The 12,899-nt window shown below is 46.6% G+C and overlaps 1 protein-coding gene across 5 annotated transcripts in view; it reads left to right on the top strand.

Moving 5' to 3' along the window:
• DLGAP3 (DLG associated protein 3) overlaps positions 1–12,899 on the top strand; it is a 65,714-nt gene that overhangs the window by 21,520 nt on the left and 31,295 nt on the right. For all 5 annotated transcript variants that reach the window (XM_074334365.1, XM_074334364.1, XM_074334362.1 and 2 more), the window contains 3 exons: positions 1,190–2,347; positions 6,500–6,705; positions 7,022–7,094. In XM_074334365.1, the coding sequence (XP_074190466.1) occupies positions 1,241–2,347; positions 6,500–6,705; positions 7,022–7,094 (1,386 nt within the window). In that variant the 5' untranslated portion in view covers positions 1,190–1,240. The remainder of the gene's footprint in view (positions 1–1,189; positions 2,348–6,499; positions 6,706–7,021; positions 7,095–12,899) is intronic.

Here is a 12,899-nt window from a genome sequence, read left to right as displayed (position 1 = left end):
CAGGAGCAGACTCTGGAGGGAGCCTGAAACACAGTGGGTATGGGGAGGTGGTGGTGGGGAGCAAGGGAGCATAAGTCTTGGAGGGGCTGCTCTCTGGAGTCTTTGAGGTTGTCATCCCCTCCTAGTCAGCAGATGGCCCAGGAGCCTGGTCTGGGATAAGGGAGGGCGCCGTCTGCCAGCATCTCAGTCCCTGTTCCTCCTGCTGTCACCCCCTCCTGCCAGAGCTCCTGTCCTGGCAGCTCTGGAGTCCTGATTGGAGGCAGTTCTTGCTGAGAGCTGACCTCTCTGTCCTGTAGCCTTGGCAAGCCTGGGATAGGGGCCAGGGGCACTGCCTCCAATGTGTTCTCTCCATCATCTCCCTGCCCTGCCATCCCACTGTTCCCGGGAGAAGGAACTCCTGGGTTCCAATCCCAGTTTAGGATTCAGATACTGCCTTGTACAGCCAGTGTCCCTCCTCTTTATGGTTTTTCCTCCCTTCATGACTCCCTTCTAGTGGAATGGGGGTGGTGGGTGGGGGTAAAAGGCAAAAGGGGAAATTTCACTGGGGAATATTTGAAACCCCGAAGAGGAAAGGAGTCATCTCAGGTTATTCCTTCCTATTTCAGTTGTGGGGGGAGGGAGAATGAGCCTGTAGCCAGAAGGAAGGAACAGGGTTTGGAAGGAAGTGGAGGGGTTTTCCTGTGTAATCAAGCTGGATATGTAGATTTGGGTTCATATTTTCTTTGGTTACTGCTGCTGGGAGCTGTGACCCTGAGTCCTGACTCCTCATGGATAGGGATGGGGCAGAAGTATGATTCAGGATCAATTTGTCTAAAGTCAACTTGTTAAAAGCTAGTTCACTTAATGACTGGTTTTTTAAAATATTTTTTGCATCTGTTTGTGTATCCTCTTATTTTTGGTAACCTCAGGATTTAAAAAAATACATTTGGCTGAAGAGTATATCCTCTTGTGAATAAGTATCAAATTTGCAGCATTGATGAATGATGGTATTATTTTGTGCCCTTGTGAGTGTCTTTGTCTAGTATGACCCTTTTAAGGATTTTAAGCCCATTTGTGGAAAGATAGTACAATTAATCACTATGAATTGATATCCGTTACCTAAAGGGCTATAAGAACGCCTAATAAAAGATAGTTTTAGGTAAAGTGGCCTGTTGTTTAATCTGAATCCCTTTTTTCCCTGTTTTCCCAGGAGGTTCCTGGGGCCTGGCCCCCAACACTATGAAGAGCCCTTGCTGAGGCCATGAGGGGTTACCATGGCGACCGAGGCAGCCATCCCCGCCCAGCCCGCTTTGCTGACCAGCAGCATATGGACGTGGGCCCAGCTGCTAGGGCCACGTACCTGCTGGGCTCTGGGGAGGCCTTCTCCACCGAGCCCCGCTTCTGTGCCCCAAGAGCTGGCCTGGGACACCTTTCTCCTGAAGGGCCCCTGAGCCTGAGTGAGGGGCCATCTGTAGGCCCCGAGGGAGGGCCAGGGGGGACTGGGGTTGGGGGGGGTAGCAGCACCTTCCCCAGGATGTACCCCGGCCAGGGCCCCTTTGACACCTGTGAAGACTGTGTGGGCCACCCACAGGGCAAGGGTGCTCCCCGCCTGCCTCCTACACTCCTGGATCAGTTTGAAAAGCAGTTGCCAGTTCAACAAGATGGCTTCCACACGTTACCTTACCAGCGAGGTCCAGCAGGGGCCGGGCCTGGGCCAGGGCCAGGGTCTGGCACTGCTCCGGAGGCCCGCAGCGAGAGCCCCAGCCGCATCCGGCACTTGGTTCACTCTGTGCAGAAGCTCTTTGCCAAGTCCCACTCTCTGGAGGCCCCAGGGAAGCGAGACTATAATGGGCCCAAGGCTGAGGGAAGAGGTGGCTCTGGGGGAGATAGCTACCCTGGCCCGGGCTCCGGAGGTCTCCACACCTCCCACCATCACCATCACCACCACCACCACCACCACCATCAGTCTCGGCACGGCAAGAGGAGCAAGAGCAAGGACCGCAAGGGGGACGGGCGGCACCAGGCCAAGGCCGCAGGCTGGTGGAGCTCTGATGACAACTTGGACAGCGATAGCGGCTTCCTGGCGGGTGGGCGGCCCCTTGGGGAGCCAGGAGGTCCCTTCTGTCTGGAGGCTCCAGATGGGTCCTACCGGGACTTGAGCTTCAAGGGACGCTCGGGCGGGTCAGAAGGCCGCTGTCTTGCCTGCACTGGCATGTCCATGTCACTGGATGGACAGTCAGTCAAGCGAAGTGCTTGGCATACCATGATGGTCAGCCAGGGCCGGGATGGATACCCAGGGGCCGGGCCAGGCAAGGGGCTCCTGGGTCCAGAGGCCAAGGCCAAAACCAGGACTTATCACTATCTGCAGGTGAGGCTTTGGTGGGAGTGGGGAACAGGGTCATCAGCCCTTGTGGTGTTGTCACCCAGTAAGCTGTGGAAAGGGTTGGATGGGAGTCAGCTGTCCACATGGTAGAGGGCCTGGATTCAGGGAGGCTCTGCCCACCTCACTCTTTAAGACCTTGAGCCCCCTTTGGACCTCAGTTTACCCATTTGTGCAATGAAGGAGCCCTTCTATTTTGACATTGTATGTCAGTGCCAGGAAGACTTGCCCTTGACCTGCTGTTTTGGACAAACTGTGCTGGCCTCTGTCTTGTGAGGTTGGACGCAGAATGAGGTTGAGGGTACGCAGGACAGCTTGGGGCTCCCTGGCTGTAGCTTCCCTTGACATTGGAGCAATTCCAATTGTCAGCAATTGGAAAGCAACTCTCCTGTCTCCAGGCCTTCTCCAGACCTTTTTTCTTCTCAAATCTTGTTTGAATATGAAGGTCAGTTAGTTGCAGGATGTGCCTCTGCTGGGGTTTGTCATTCTAGGGTGCCTGTGGTAGGACACCCGTGAGGCTGTGGAAGAACCCTTGGAGCCTGTCCCGTGGGTTTTCCTAGGCTGGGGACACACTGTAGTCTAAGCCAGGATAACCCTTCCTGGCAGTAGATGGTGCAGCTGATAACTGGCATGCTGTCCCTATCCTGTTTCACCATGTCTATGGTCTCTGCAGGTGAGGCTCGAAGCTCTGACCCCTTCTTATGGAGTCTTCATCCAACCCACACTATCTGCTCTCCATCTTACTGAGATGGGGTCGGGCTCATCTCACCATCAACCCTTCCCCCTCTCTGTCTCAGGCCCCGCTTCCAGACCCCCTGACATGTTTTCTTGAGCCCTCCCATACTTTTAGGAGGAAACGTCAATACAAGTTCTAATGGTCCAGCAGAGTGAGGGTTATCCCTCAAACCCGCATTCTACATAGTTAACCCACAGTCGTCCATTCAGTGAGTATTTCCTGGGTGCTGTGGATATAAAGATGAAGACACAGCTGCTGCTTGTGAGGGGCTCAGTTTAGAGGTGGGACCGATAAGGAAGCAGACAGAAGACAGTGTGATGAGGCTGTGACAGGAGACAGTGGTGGGCACCATGGGAGCACAGAGGAGGCACCTCACCCACCTGTGATGATGGTGGTCAGAGCAGCTTCTGGGAAGAATGTCCTCTGAACTGAATCTCAGTGTAGAAGTAGATTAAGGGTGTTTCAGGAAGAAGCCACAGCATGTCCAAAGGTATGAGAATTGAGCTTGTATGTGTCTTTTGGGTGTCACTGGCCTTATTGCTACGTTGTTTACACATTAGGGCTCTACTGGATGGGGAACTCATGAAAGCCCAAGGGAACAAATGGGCCCCAGGGGAAGCAGGAAAGGGTGAGAGACAGAAGGGGAGTTTGGAGACTGCTAGGATTTAACTTCTGGGTTGGCCTTGGATGGCCCCCTCCCTGGGGAGAGAGGTTCTCTAAGCTGGCAAACTGAAGGGTCCGACAAAACGGGCTGAGGTGCGAGCACCAACCCTTCTCCCATAACTGAGTCCTCGAGGCTCGCTGCCACTCCGTTGCTCCCTGCTGCTACTCCCAGGCTGCCCTGACCTCCCTGGGGGCTTCCTTTTTAATATGCACCTCACAGTGTCCTGCAGAGGCGTGAGCAGCTCCGCAGTGGCTACAGAGTGGGAACCCTGCAGTGTGGCAGAGCGCGCCCTGGCTGTCCCATCTGCTGGCCTCCCTCTGCCTGCTTTTGGCTCCTCTCTGTAGAGTATGGGGAAGAGAAATGATCCATCAGGGTCTGGGGTTCCAGGACATCTCAGGACTGGGAGGTCTGAACCATTTGGGGGAGAGCAAGGGGCTGCAGGGACCTTCCAGACAGCCCGGTACTCCCCTGGCACAAAAGCAGGGGAAACTGGCCCCCTGAAACTGGGTGTCTTTGTTGGATCCTTAACCCTTTTACTGAGACCCTGTTTCTCTTTCTAGACCCCAGCTCTCCCTTAACCTTCCGGAACCCCTTTTCCATTAGAAGCCCTTATTTTTTTATAGAGCCTGTCTCCTCCCTGTGTTCCACCTTCTGATTGAGCCCCAGCCCCTCACCGAGCCCTATCCCTTCCCGTGGGTTCCTTCGTGGGGCCCCATCCCATCCCTGGGTTCCTGTTCACAGACTGAGTTCTGTCCCCTCACCTAGTCTCATCCTCAGAGCCTCTGTCCCTCCCCTGAACTCTGACTCCTCTCAGAGCCCCTGTCCTCACCCCATTTAGCCTGTTCTTTACAATAAGTATTTTAAATCTTCCCTCCCTGCCCCATCCCTCTCCCCCACACTTTCATTTATGCTCATTCTTCACAGTGTAGGACTCCCTCACATTCCTGTCAGCTCACCCATATTGTAGACTCATTAGATCCCCAGGCACCCTCATCCCCTTCTTTCTTGGCTCAGAGGAGTATCCATCCCAGTCTGATGCCTGTAGCAGGGCTTGAACCCATCTCCCCCAAATCCCCTCCATCCTTGAATTGTCTGTGCTCCCTCCCTCTCCACATTTAAAGACTATCTTTATCTTTACTAGCTCTTTCCCTTATCCTGTAAACATGCCCAAATCTCTCATCCTAAAAAATCTTTCCTAAGTTCCATTCCCACTTCCATCTCCTATCTTCCCTTCATACCCAACTTCTTAATTCCACTTCCTCCCTTCCTTTTATTGTCCCCCTCACTACAGTCTGACTTCCACATCCCACTCTCCTAAAACATCCTTCCTGGCAGTGGTCTCTTGAGAGCTCTCCTTGAGAGGTGCCTTTCAATGCTTATTGCAATAAAAATAGTTAACATTTATTGGGGACGTGCTCTATGCTGACACTGTATGTTGGCTCATTTATCCTTGCCACCAACCCTGTGATACAGGCATAACTAGCATTACCAATTTACAGACACGGAAACTGAGGCTTAGAGATTAACCAGCTTTGCTCAAGTTCAAGCTAGCAAGTGACGGGGACAGAATTTGAACATAGATCTAACTCCTGAGCTTGAATTACTAACCTCTGAGTGCACTGTGGCATTTGACATTATCAACTCCTTTTATTCTTGAAATGTCTCCTGTTTCCATGACATGGCATTCTCCTGACTTTCCTCCTACCCCTCTGCCCACTCCTTCTCAGGTGACTTCATAGGCTCCTCTTCCTTTCTTTGCCGTCCCTTTTTAAATGTCAGTGGATCCCTCCCCAGCTCTTTCTTTTTTCCCTGGGCTGTTTCATTCACTCCTATGGATTCAGCTGCCGCCCATGACTCCCACACGTCTGCCTCCAGCCCAGATCTCTTCACTGAACTGCAGAACCAAACATCCAACCACCTGCTCAACAGCCCTCTGCCAAACTCAAGATGCTCAACCCCGAGCCTACCACCTTCCCCCCAAACCCGTCTCTCTGGGATTCTATGGCTCTGTGAGTGACAGCACCATCCCCCAGGTCCTCAGCCAGCAGCCTCCCATCATCCTTGACTCCTCCCCGCCCCCACACCCCCCACATCTAATCAGGCTCACTGATGCTCCTTAACACCTCTCATTTCCATCTCCTCTTCCCCCTCATTGTCATCGCCTTAATTTAGGCCTCATCATCTCTTGCCTGGATAACAGCCTCCTAATGGGTCTCTCTCCCGCCACTTGAGCCCCTGCCCTACTCTTAGTCCTCCACAATCCATCCTCTGTTCAGACTGTCGGAGTGCTCTTTCTGAAACACAGATCTGATGCCACTGCCCTGCTTAAAACGCTCTATGGCTCCTCACAGAAGAGAGAGGGGAGATGGAGGACTTGGGACATAAGCAGGTTGTGAGGATAAAGGACAAGAAAGTGTGAAAGGTGACAGGTCCGGGGATTCTTCCCTGCGGGGGTGGGACTGACACAGGTCACTTGGCCTCTGATCTTCAGCCTTGTGGCACCTGGCATGTCACTGCACCTCCTCCCCAAGTAGCCGTCAATTAAGTAGCAGAAGAGCCATGCAGGATGGTGAAGGCAGAGGACTTCCCTGGGGCCTGCGTCCTGCATGGAGTCTGTACGCTTCTGAGTGTGGCCGGCTGGAGCCGGAGCAAAGCGCCTCCCACTGGCGGTGGGGAAAGAGGCTCCTGGCCTGTAGATTTAGTAGGGATGTGTCAGAGACAGAGGCCGCTGTCCCCGCAGGTGCCGCAAGATGACTGGGGGGGTTACCCCACTGGGGGCAAGGACGGGGAGATCCCCTGCCGTAGGATGCGGAGCGGCAGCTACATCAAAGCCATGGGGGACGAGGAGAGTGGAGACTCAGATGGCAGCCCCAAGACGTCTCCCAAAGCACTGGCCCGGCGCTTCGCCTCCCGCCGCTCATCCAGTGTGGACCAGGCCCGGATCAAGTAAGGACTGGGAGGGCCCGGGTGGAGGATGGGCAGCTGATACTGGGCCCCTGCAGGAGATGTGTGTATGGTGGATACCAGTCCATTCTCTGCTAAGGGTTTGATTGGGGAATCTCGCCCTGCCCCATGTAAAGGGGGTGGGTGGGGGGGTCCTGTGATAGCCCTTATCTGAGTGCCTCCCTTTATCCAGGAGTATTTTGAGGAATCGGGGGGTTTCTGAAGGACAGAACCTGCTCAGGGACCCCAATGCTCTCATTCCCCTCCTCCACCTCCTAGCAGACCCCCATTCTGAATCTGGAATTTTGACCTTTGCCAGCTGCTGCGTCCCACCCCGGATCCATCCCCGGAGCTCCATCCCTGGCTACAGCCGTTCCCTCACTACCGGACAGGTAGGGAGAGGCCCAGCATGCCTGAACGAAAGGGCGGGAAGGAGATTCAGTCCTGTACTTGGCCTAGGCCTCACAGTCAGAGGTCTGGCCATGGAGAGACTGCTGGTCTGATTCTGGGGGAGCTCCTGCCTTGGGGCTCCTGGAGCTGACTCAGACTGGGGATCTCAGAGTCACAAGCTTAAAAACCAAGTGACCTCAAAGTGATGAGTATGTAAGGGCAACGGCAGTTCTCTCAGGTTCCCCAGCCCTGTCCTGCCTGGTTGCTCCCAGCCCACCCCATGCAAAACGCAGGATTAGTTGTACAGACAAGAGCCAGGCAGAGCTGCAGTCTCACAGATGACATGGGCTTGCGTTCTTTCCCCACCACCTGTGGGACTACTAGCAAGACACCTCTTACCTCCTCTGTTCTCTGTTTTCTCATCTTTAAAATGGCAATAGTAGTGGTATTTATCTCACAGGGATTTTGTGAGAGTTCAGGGAGAAAACGTGTGCAAACACAAGGTACCTGGCCCCAAATCAGTATTTTATTATTGTGAGTTCCATACCTAAATGTAGACTTTCCTTTACGTAAACGGAGGCAGGGCAGTTTAGTTATTAAATGGATGATATGGTTTTGAATTCTAGCTCAGCTACTTAGCAGCTGAGTGACCTGGGGCAAGTTACTTGACTTTTTTGAGCCCCACTTTTCCTATTTAAAAATAGGCAGCAGAATAGTGTTCTTGGCACATAGCCAGCACTCAATAAAGGTTAGCTATTTTTACTGTTTGCTGGGGAAAAAGCAATGCAAAAGACTGTCCACATTGGTTCCTATTGTTTGCTGCTGCAATCTCTCAGCATTTCTTTGTTACATTTCCTGAATCAGGGGATCTGATTGGCACAGCTATCTTTTCATATTAGACCAGCCTATGTCACTAAACCCACTAGTTAATGCTCAGTTCTTATTTTACCTGCCCTATCAGCCACATCTAACACAGTTGATGACTCTACTTCCTGACACACCTTACTCACTTGGCTTTGAGGACACCACAACTTTTAGGTTCTTCCAGATTCTCTCCCTGGCTACTTATTCTCAGTCTGTGCCTGCAACTAACTCTCTAGAATCTGAACATTGGAATTTTTCAGGGCTTAGTTCCTGGACTTCTCTCTGCACTCATTTTTAGGTGAGCTCATCCAAGCTCATGACTTTGAATATTATTGAGAGCCTAATGACTCCCAAACATATATTTCCAGCCCCAAATCTCCTATAAATGCCAGGCATGCATATCTAACAACGTATTGAAATTTCAATTGGATATTTAGTAGACATCTCAAACTTAAGATATGCAAAACCAAACTGCTGGTACCCTTTCCCCGCCAAATTCCCTGCTCTATTCACTGTCTTCTCCATTTCAGATAATTGCAACTTTATCCCTCTGGGAGCTCTGGTCTGAAATCCCTAGTCAGTCTTGATTTCTTTCTCGTATCCCCCATCCAACCCTTCAGCAAATCCTGTTGGTCCCACCTTCAAAGTGTGTCTAGGATCCCGCCACTTCTCACCATCTCCACTGCCACCACTCCAGTCCAAATCACCATGTTCTTTTGTCTGGCCTATTGTACTACCTTCTAATTGGTCTCCTGCATTTGCCCTCATTCCACTCCATTCTCTCTCAATATAGCCAGAATGATCATTTAAAAATAGCATTGGATTCACTCAAAACCCTCACCTTACTCAGGGGAAAATCAAGGACTTTACTATGACCTATAAGGCCCTGCGTGATCTGGCCCTTGCTACTTCTGAGTTCCTCTCCTAAAGCTGTTCCCTTCCCTCACCACTCCAGCCACACTGGTCTCTTTTCTGCTCCACCAACGACACCACAGGTGTGCTTCAATCTCGGGGACTTAGCATTTGCTACTTCCTCTGCCTGGATCTCTCCTTCCCAAACACTCCCATGGATCACTCCCTTACTTCTTTCAGGTCTTTCCCCAAATATCGTAAAATTTAAATTTTAGCCCCTCACCCTCAACATTTCCTATTCCTCTTCTCTGTTTTTTTTTTTTTTTTTTCCTTCTTAGCACTTTGTACTATCTAACATCATGTATATATTACATATTTCTCCTGGGAGGTACGACTTAAAATCTACACAAGAAGAAATAGGTTTAATGCATTAGATATGTCATCCTATTATTTATGATAATGCTTTTTTCCCTTAACTCTATTTTTTTGTTTAATATTTTCACAGAACATCCTTTTCCATTTTTAAAAAGCATTTTGTCTCCTTATGTTCTGGGTATGTCTTTTGTAAATAGTTTATAGCTAGATTTTATTTTATATACATTCTGACAATTGCTTGAGAGTTTAGTACAGTTATATTTATTGTGATTTACTCATACATTTGGATCTATTTCTGTCATCTTACCTTGTGCCTTCTATTTATCCTGTCTTTTGGGCGATGCTTCTTTACTCCTTTGCTGCCTTCTTTTGGATCAATCGAGTTTTCTCCTCACCAATGCTCACACTGACTTGGCAGTTATTATTCTACTTTCATTCTTTATGGTTACTCTTATCATTTTAATATGCATATTTGACTTAGCAAAGTCATATATATCTTTACCTTCCTCCCCTCACTATATCTTTTTACATTTCGTTCCTTCCTTTTAAAGTACATTTTTTTTTTTTTAGTAATTTTTTTCAGGGAATGTCTGTTAGTAGTAAACTCAACATAATTTAGTTTATTATGGACTCATAGGTCAACATTCATTTTCTCTGAGTGTTTTGAAGTTATTTCTTTGTCATCTGTCATCTGTTGTTGCTGTTGAGAAGTCTGCCATCAAACTAATTGCCTTTGTAGGTAATTTTTATTTCTCTCTGATTGCTATTGAGATCTTGTCTTTGATTTTGGTGTTTTGCAGTTTCACTATGATAGATGTGTGTGCTCCCTGAATCTGAAGATTCATGTCTTTCATCAAATCTGGAAAATTTTCTCATGGTTACTGTTTGCTGGTACATCTTTCTCCATCCTTTTACTTTCAACCTACTTGCTTTTTCATCTAATCTGACAATCCCTGCCTTTTGAGTGGGAGTGTCTTGTACATTCACATTTAATGTGATTGTTGATATAGTTGGATTGTCTCATGTAATTTTTTTCCTCTGTTTTTCCTTTACTGCTTTCTTTTGCATTAAACAAATATTTTTAGTGTATCATTTCAAGTTCTTTATTGTTAATTCCTTTTCACTATATTATTCAAAGTATTAGTGGTTGTGCTGGGAATTACAAGGTGTATCATAACTTATTAAAATATAGTTAATTCTGATAAAATATAGAAGCATTGTTCCAATATCTCTCCTTCTTCTCTTCCCTCTTGATGTTATTATTGTCATAGACATTATCTGTATGTACATTAGAAATCCAACAATTATTGTAAGCCAATGATGACATTATGATTGCCTTGTGCAATCTTTCTTTTAAAGAAGTTAAGAGGAAAAATGAGAAAAAAATATTTATAGAGTCTTTTACATTTACTCACATATTTACCATTTCTGGTGCTTTTCATTTCTTCCTGTAATTTTGTTTACCATTGGATGTTGCTTCCTTTTAGCCTAAAGAACTTCCATTAGTATTTCTTGCAAGATAGGTCAATAAATTCTTCAGTCTATATTTATTTGGAAATGTATTTTTACTTCATTTTTGAAGGGTAGTTTTGCTAGATATAGAATTCCTGCTTGACAGTTTTTGCTTTTAGCACTTTAATATACCATTCTACTGCCTTTAGAGGTCATTGTTTCTGATGAAAAGCCAGTTGTTAATTATATTGTTGTTTTCCTGAATGTGATGAATTGTTTTTCTCTTCCTGCTATTAAGATTTTTTTCTCTGTCTTCAACTTTCAACAGTTTGCTAATGTGTCTGGATATGGATCTCTTCATGTTTAACCCACTTCTTTGATCTGTAGATTCATGTTTTTCATTAAATTTGGAAGATTTTGGGCCATTATTTCTTCAAATATTTTTTCTTTTCCTTTCTCTTGCTCTTCTTCTTCTGGGGTTCCTGTTACATGTATACTGGTATCCTTGATATTACCCCATAGGTCTCTGAGGCTCTGTTCATTTCTAGTCTTTTTTTTCTTCATTCTTCAGGTTGGATAACTTATACCTATCTAGTTTCAAGTTTATTGATCATTTCTTATTCTGAGCCCTTCTATTGAATTATTTCATTTCAGTTATTTTACTTTTCAGCTTCCGAATTTTTATTTGGTTCTTTATTCTTTTTAAAGAATAATTATGATATTTCTATTAATTAAGTCATTGTTGCCATGCTTTACTTTAAATCTTTAAACATGATTTCCTATAACTCTTTGAACATTTATAATAGCTGCTTTATAGTTTGTGATAAGTCAAACATCTGGGAACATTTATGTTTTCTTGTTTATTTGTATGTCTTATAATTTTTTTGTTTAATACTGAACATTTTAGGTAATATAATGTATATCTGGATTCTTACTTTACCTCTTGAAGATTGTTATTGCTTTGTTTATTCATTAATCTCTTAACTAAATCTGTGAAATCTGTCTTCCTTGATAGAGGGGGACTCTGATACTTCCATCAACTTTTTTCTTTCCTGTTTTTATTTTTAAACCTCATTTCCTAGGAGTTGCTCCTGTGTCTGCATAGCTTAATGTTCAGCCAGAGATTGGGTTGAAGTTATGCTCAAAAACCTCAAGCCAGTAAGACTTCTTCTCTCTGCTTATGGTTCTATGTATGGGCTGGGGAGTACAAACTTCAGGCTGTTTTCAGGCTTGCCCTGGCTTTTACTTTTACCCAGGCTCTCTTGTGTTTCCTCTGCACGTTTCCACTGGCCGGGGATGTGTGGGTGGCTCAGGGCCTCTCTGGTTTCTGTTGTGCATGCACTCAGCCTCTAGTTAGCTCAGGATATGTGGAGAGCTTATAAAACTGCTTATAGTTGTCTCACCCTCTTAAACTCTCCATTAAATCCCTGATCAGTCTGCCAGTTCATAGCTTACCCAAACAGTGCCACAACCTCAGCTTCTCAGTGCTGCTGGCTTCTCCTATTCTTGACATTCTCCAACTGACAACGCTCCAAATTAAGTGAGGCCCCTTTGCCAGTGGCAGTGAAGCAGCTGATTTTCACAACCTGCTCCACCCTTGTTGAACTATTGCAACTGATAGAGCTGTGAGCCAGGGTAATGGGAGCAGCCCCCAGCAAGGATGCCATAGACTCATGCTGTTCTTACCCAAAGTTCAGTAATTTTCATGAATAAATGTTTCTTTGATTGATTTTCAGAGTAATGAAATTGTTGCTTTTGACAGTTTTGTCCAGCTTTATAGTTGTCTTGGTGGGATAAGATTTGGTGTCTTCTCTCTGTCATGCCTGAAGTTGGAAGTCTAGAAAATTCTCAGCCACCATCATTAACTCCTCAAGTATTGCCTTTTCCATCTAACGTCTCTTTTGGAACTCCTGTGAATTGTACGTAGGACCTTCTTATTCTCCTCCATGTATCTTAACCTCTCCTACATATTTTCCATCTCTTTGCCTCTCTATACGCCCTTCTGCTAAATTTCTCAAATGTATCTCTGGTTCACTATTTTTTTCTTCAGTTGTGTCTCATCTACTATTTAACTCATTAATTGTGTTTTTAATTTCACTGATTCTTTTTTTTTTCATTTCTATAAACCTGATGTGGTTCCTTTTCAAATCTTTATATAGTCTTTTTTCAAAGCTCTTATTCTTTCTATATGTTTTCAGTTTTATCTTTTAAGTTTTAGAAATTTTAAACATAGTTTAAAAGATAATCTGTTTTAGCTCAGGTAA

This window comes from Rhinolophus sinicus, linkage group LG06 (genome assembly GCF_036562045.2).
Source record: "Rhinolophus sinicus isolate RSC01 linkage group LG06, ASM3656204v1, whole genome shotgun sequence".
NCBI lineage: Eukaryota > Metazoa > Chordata > Mammalia > Chiroptera > Rhinolophidae > Rhinolophus > Rhinolophus sinicus.
The sequence above is the reverse complement of the archived record's forward strand: the minus strand, read 5'-3'. Positions and strand labels throughout refer to the sequence as shown.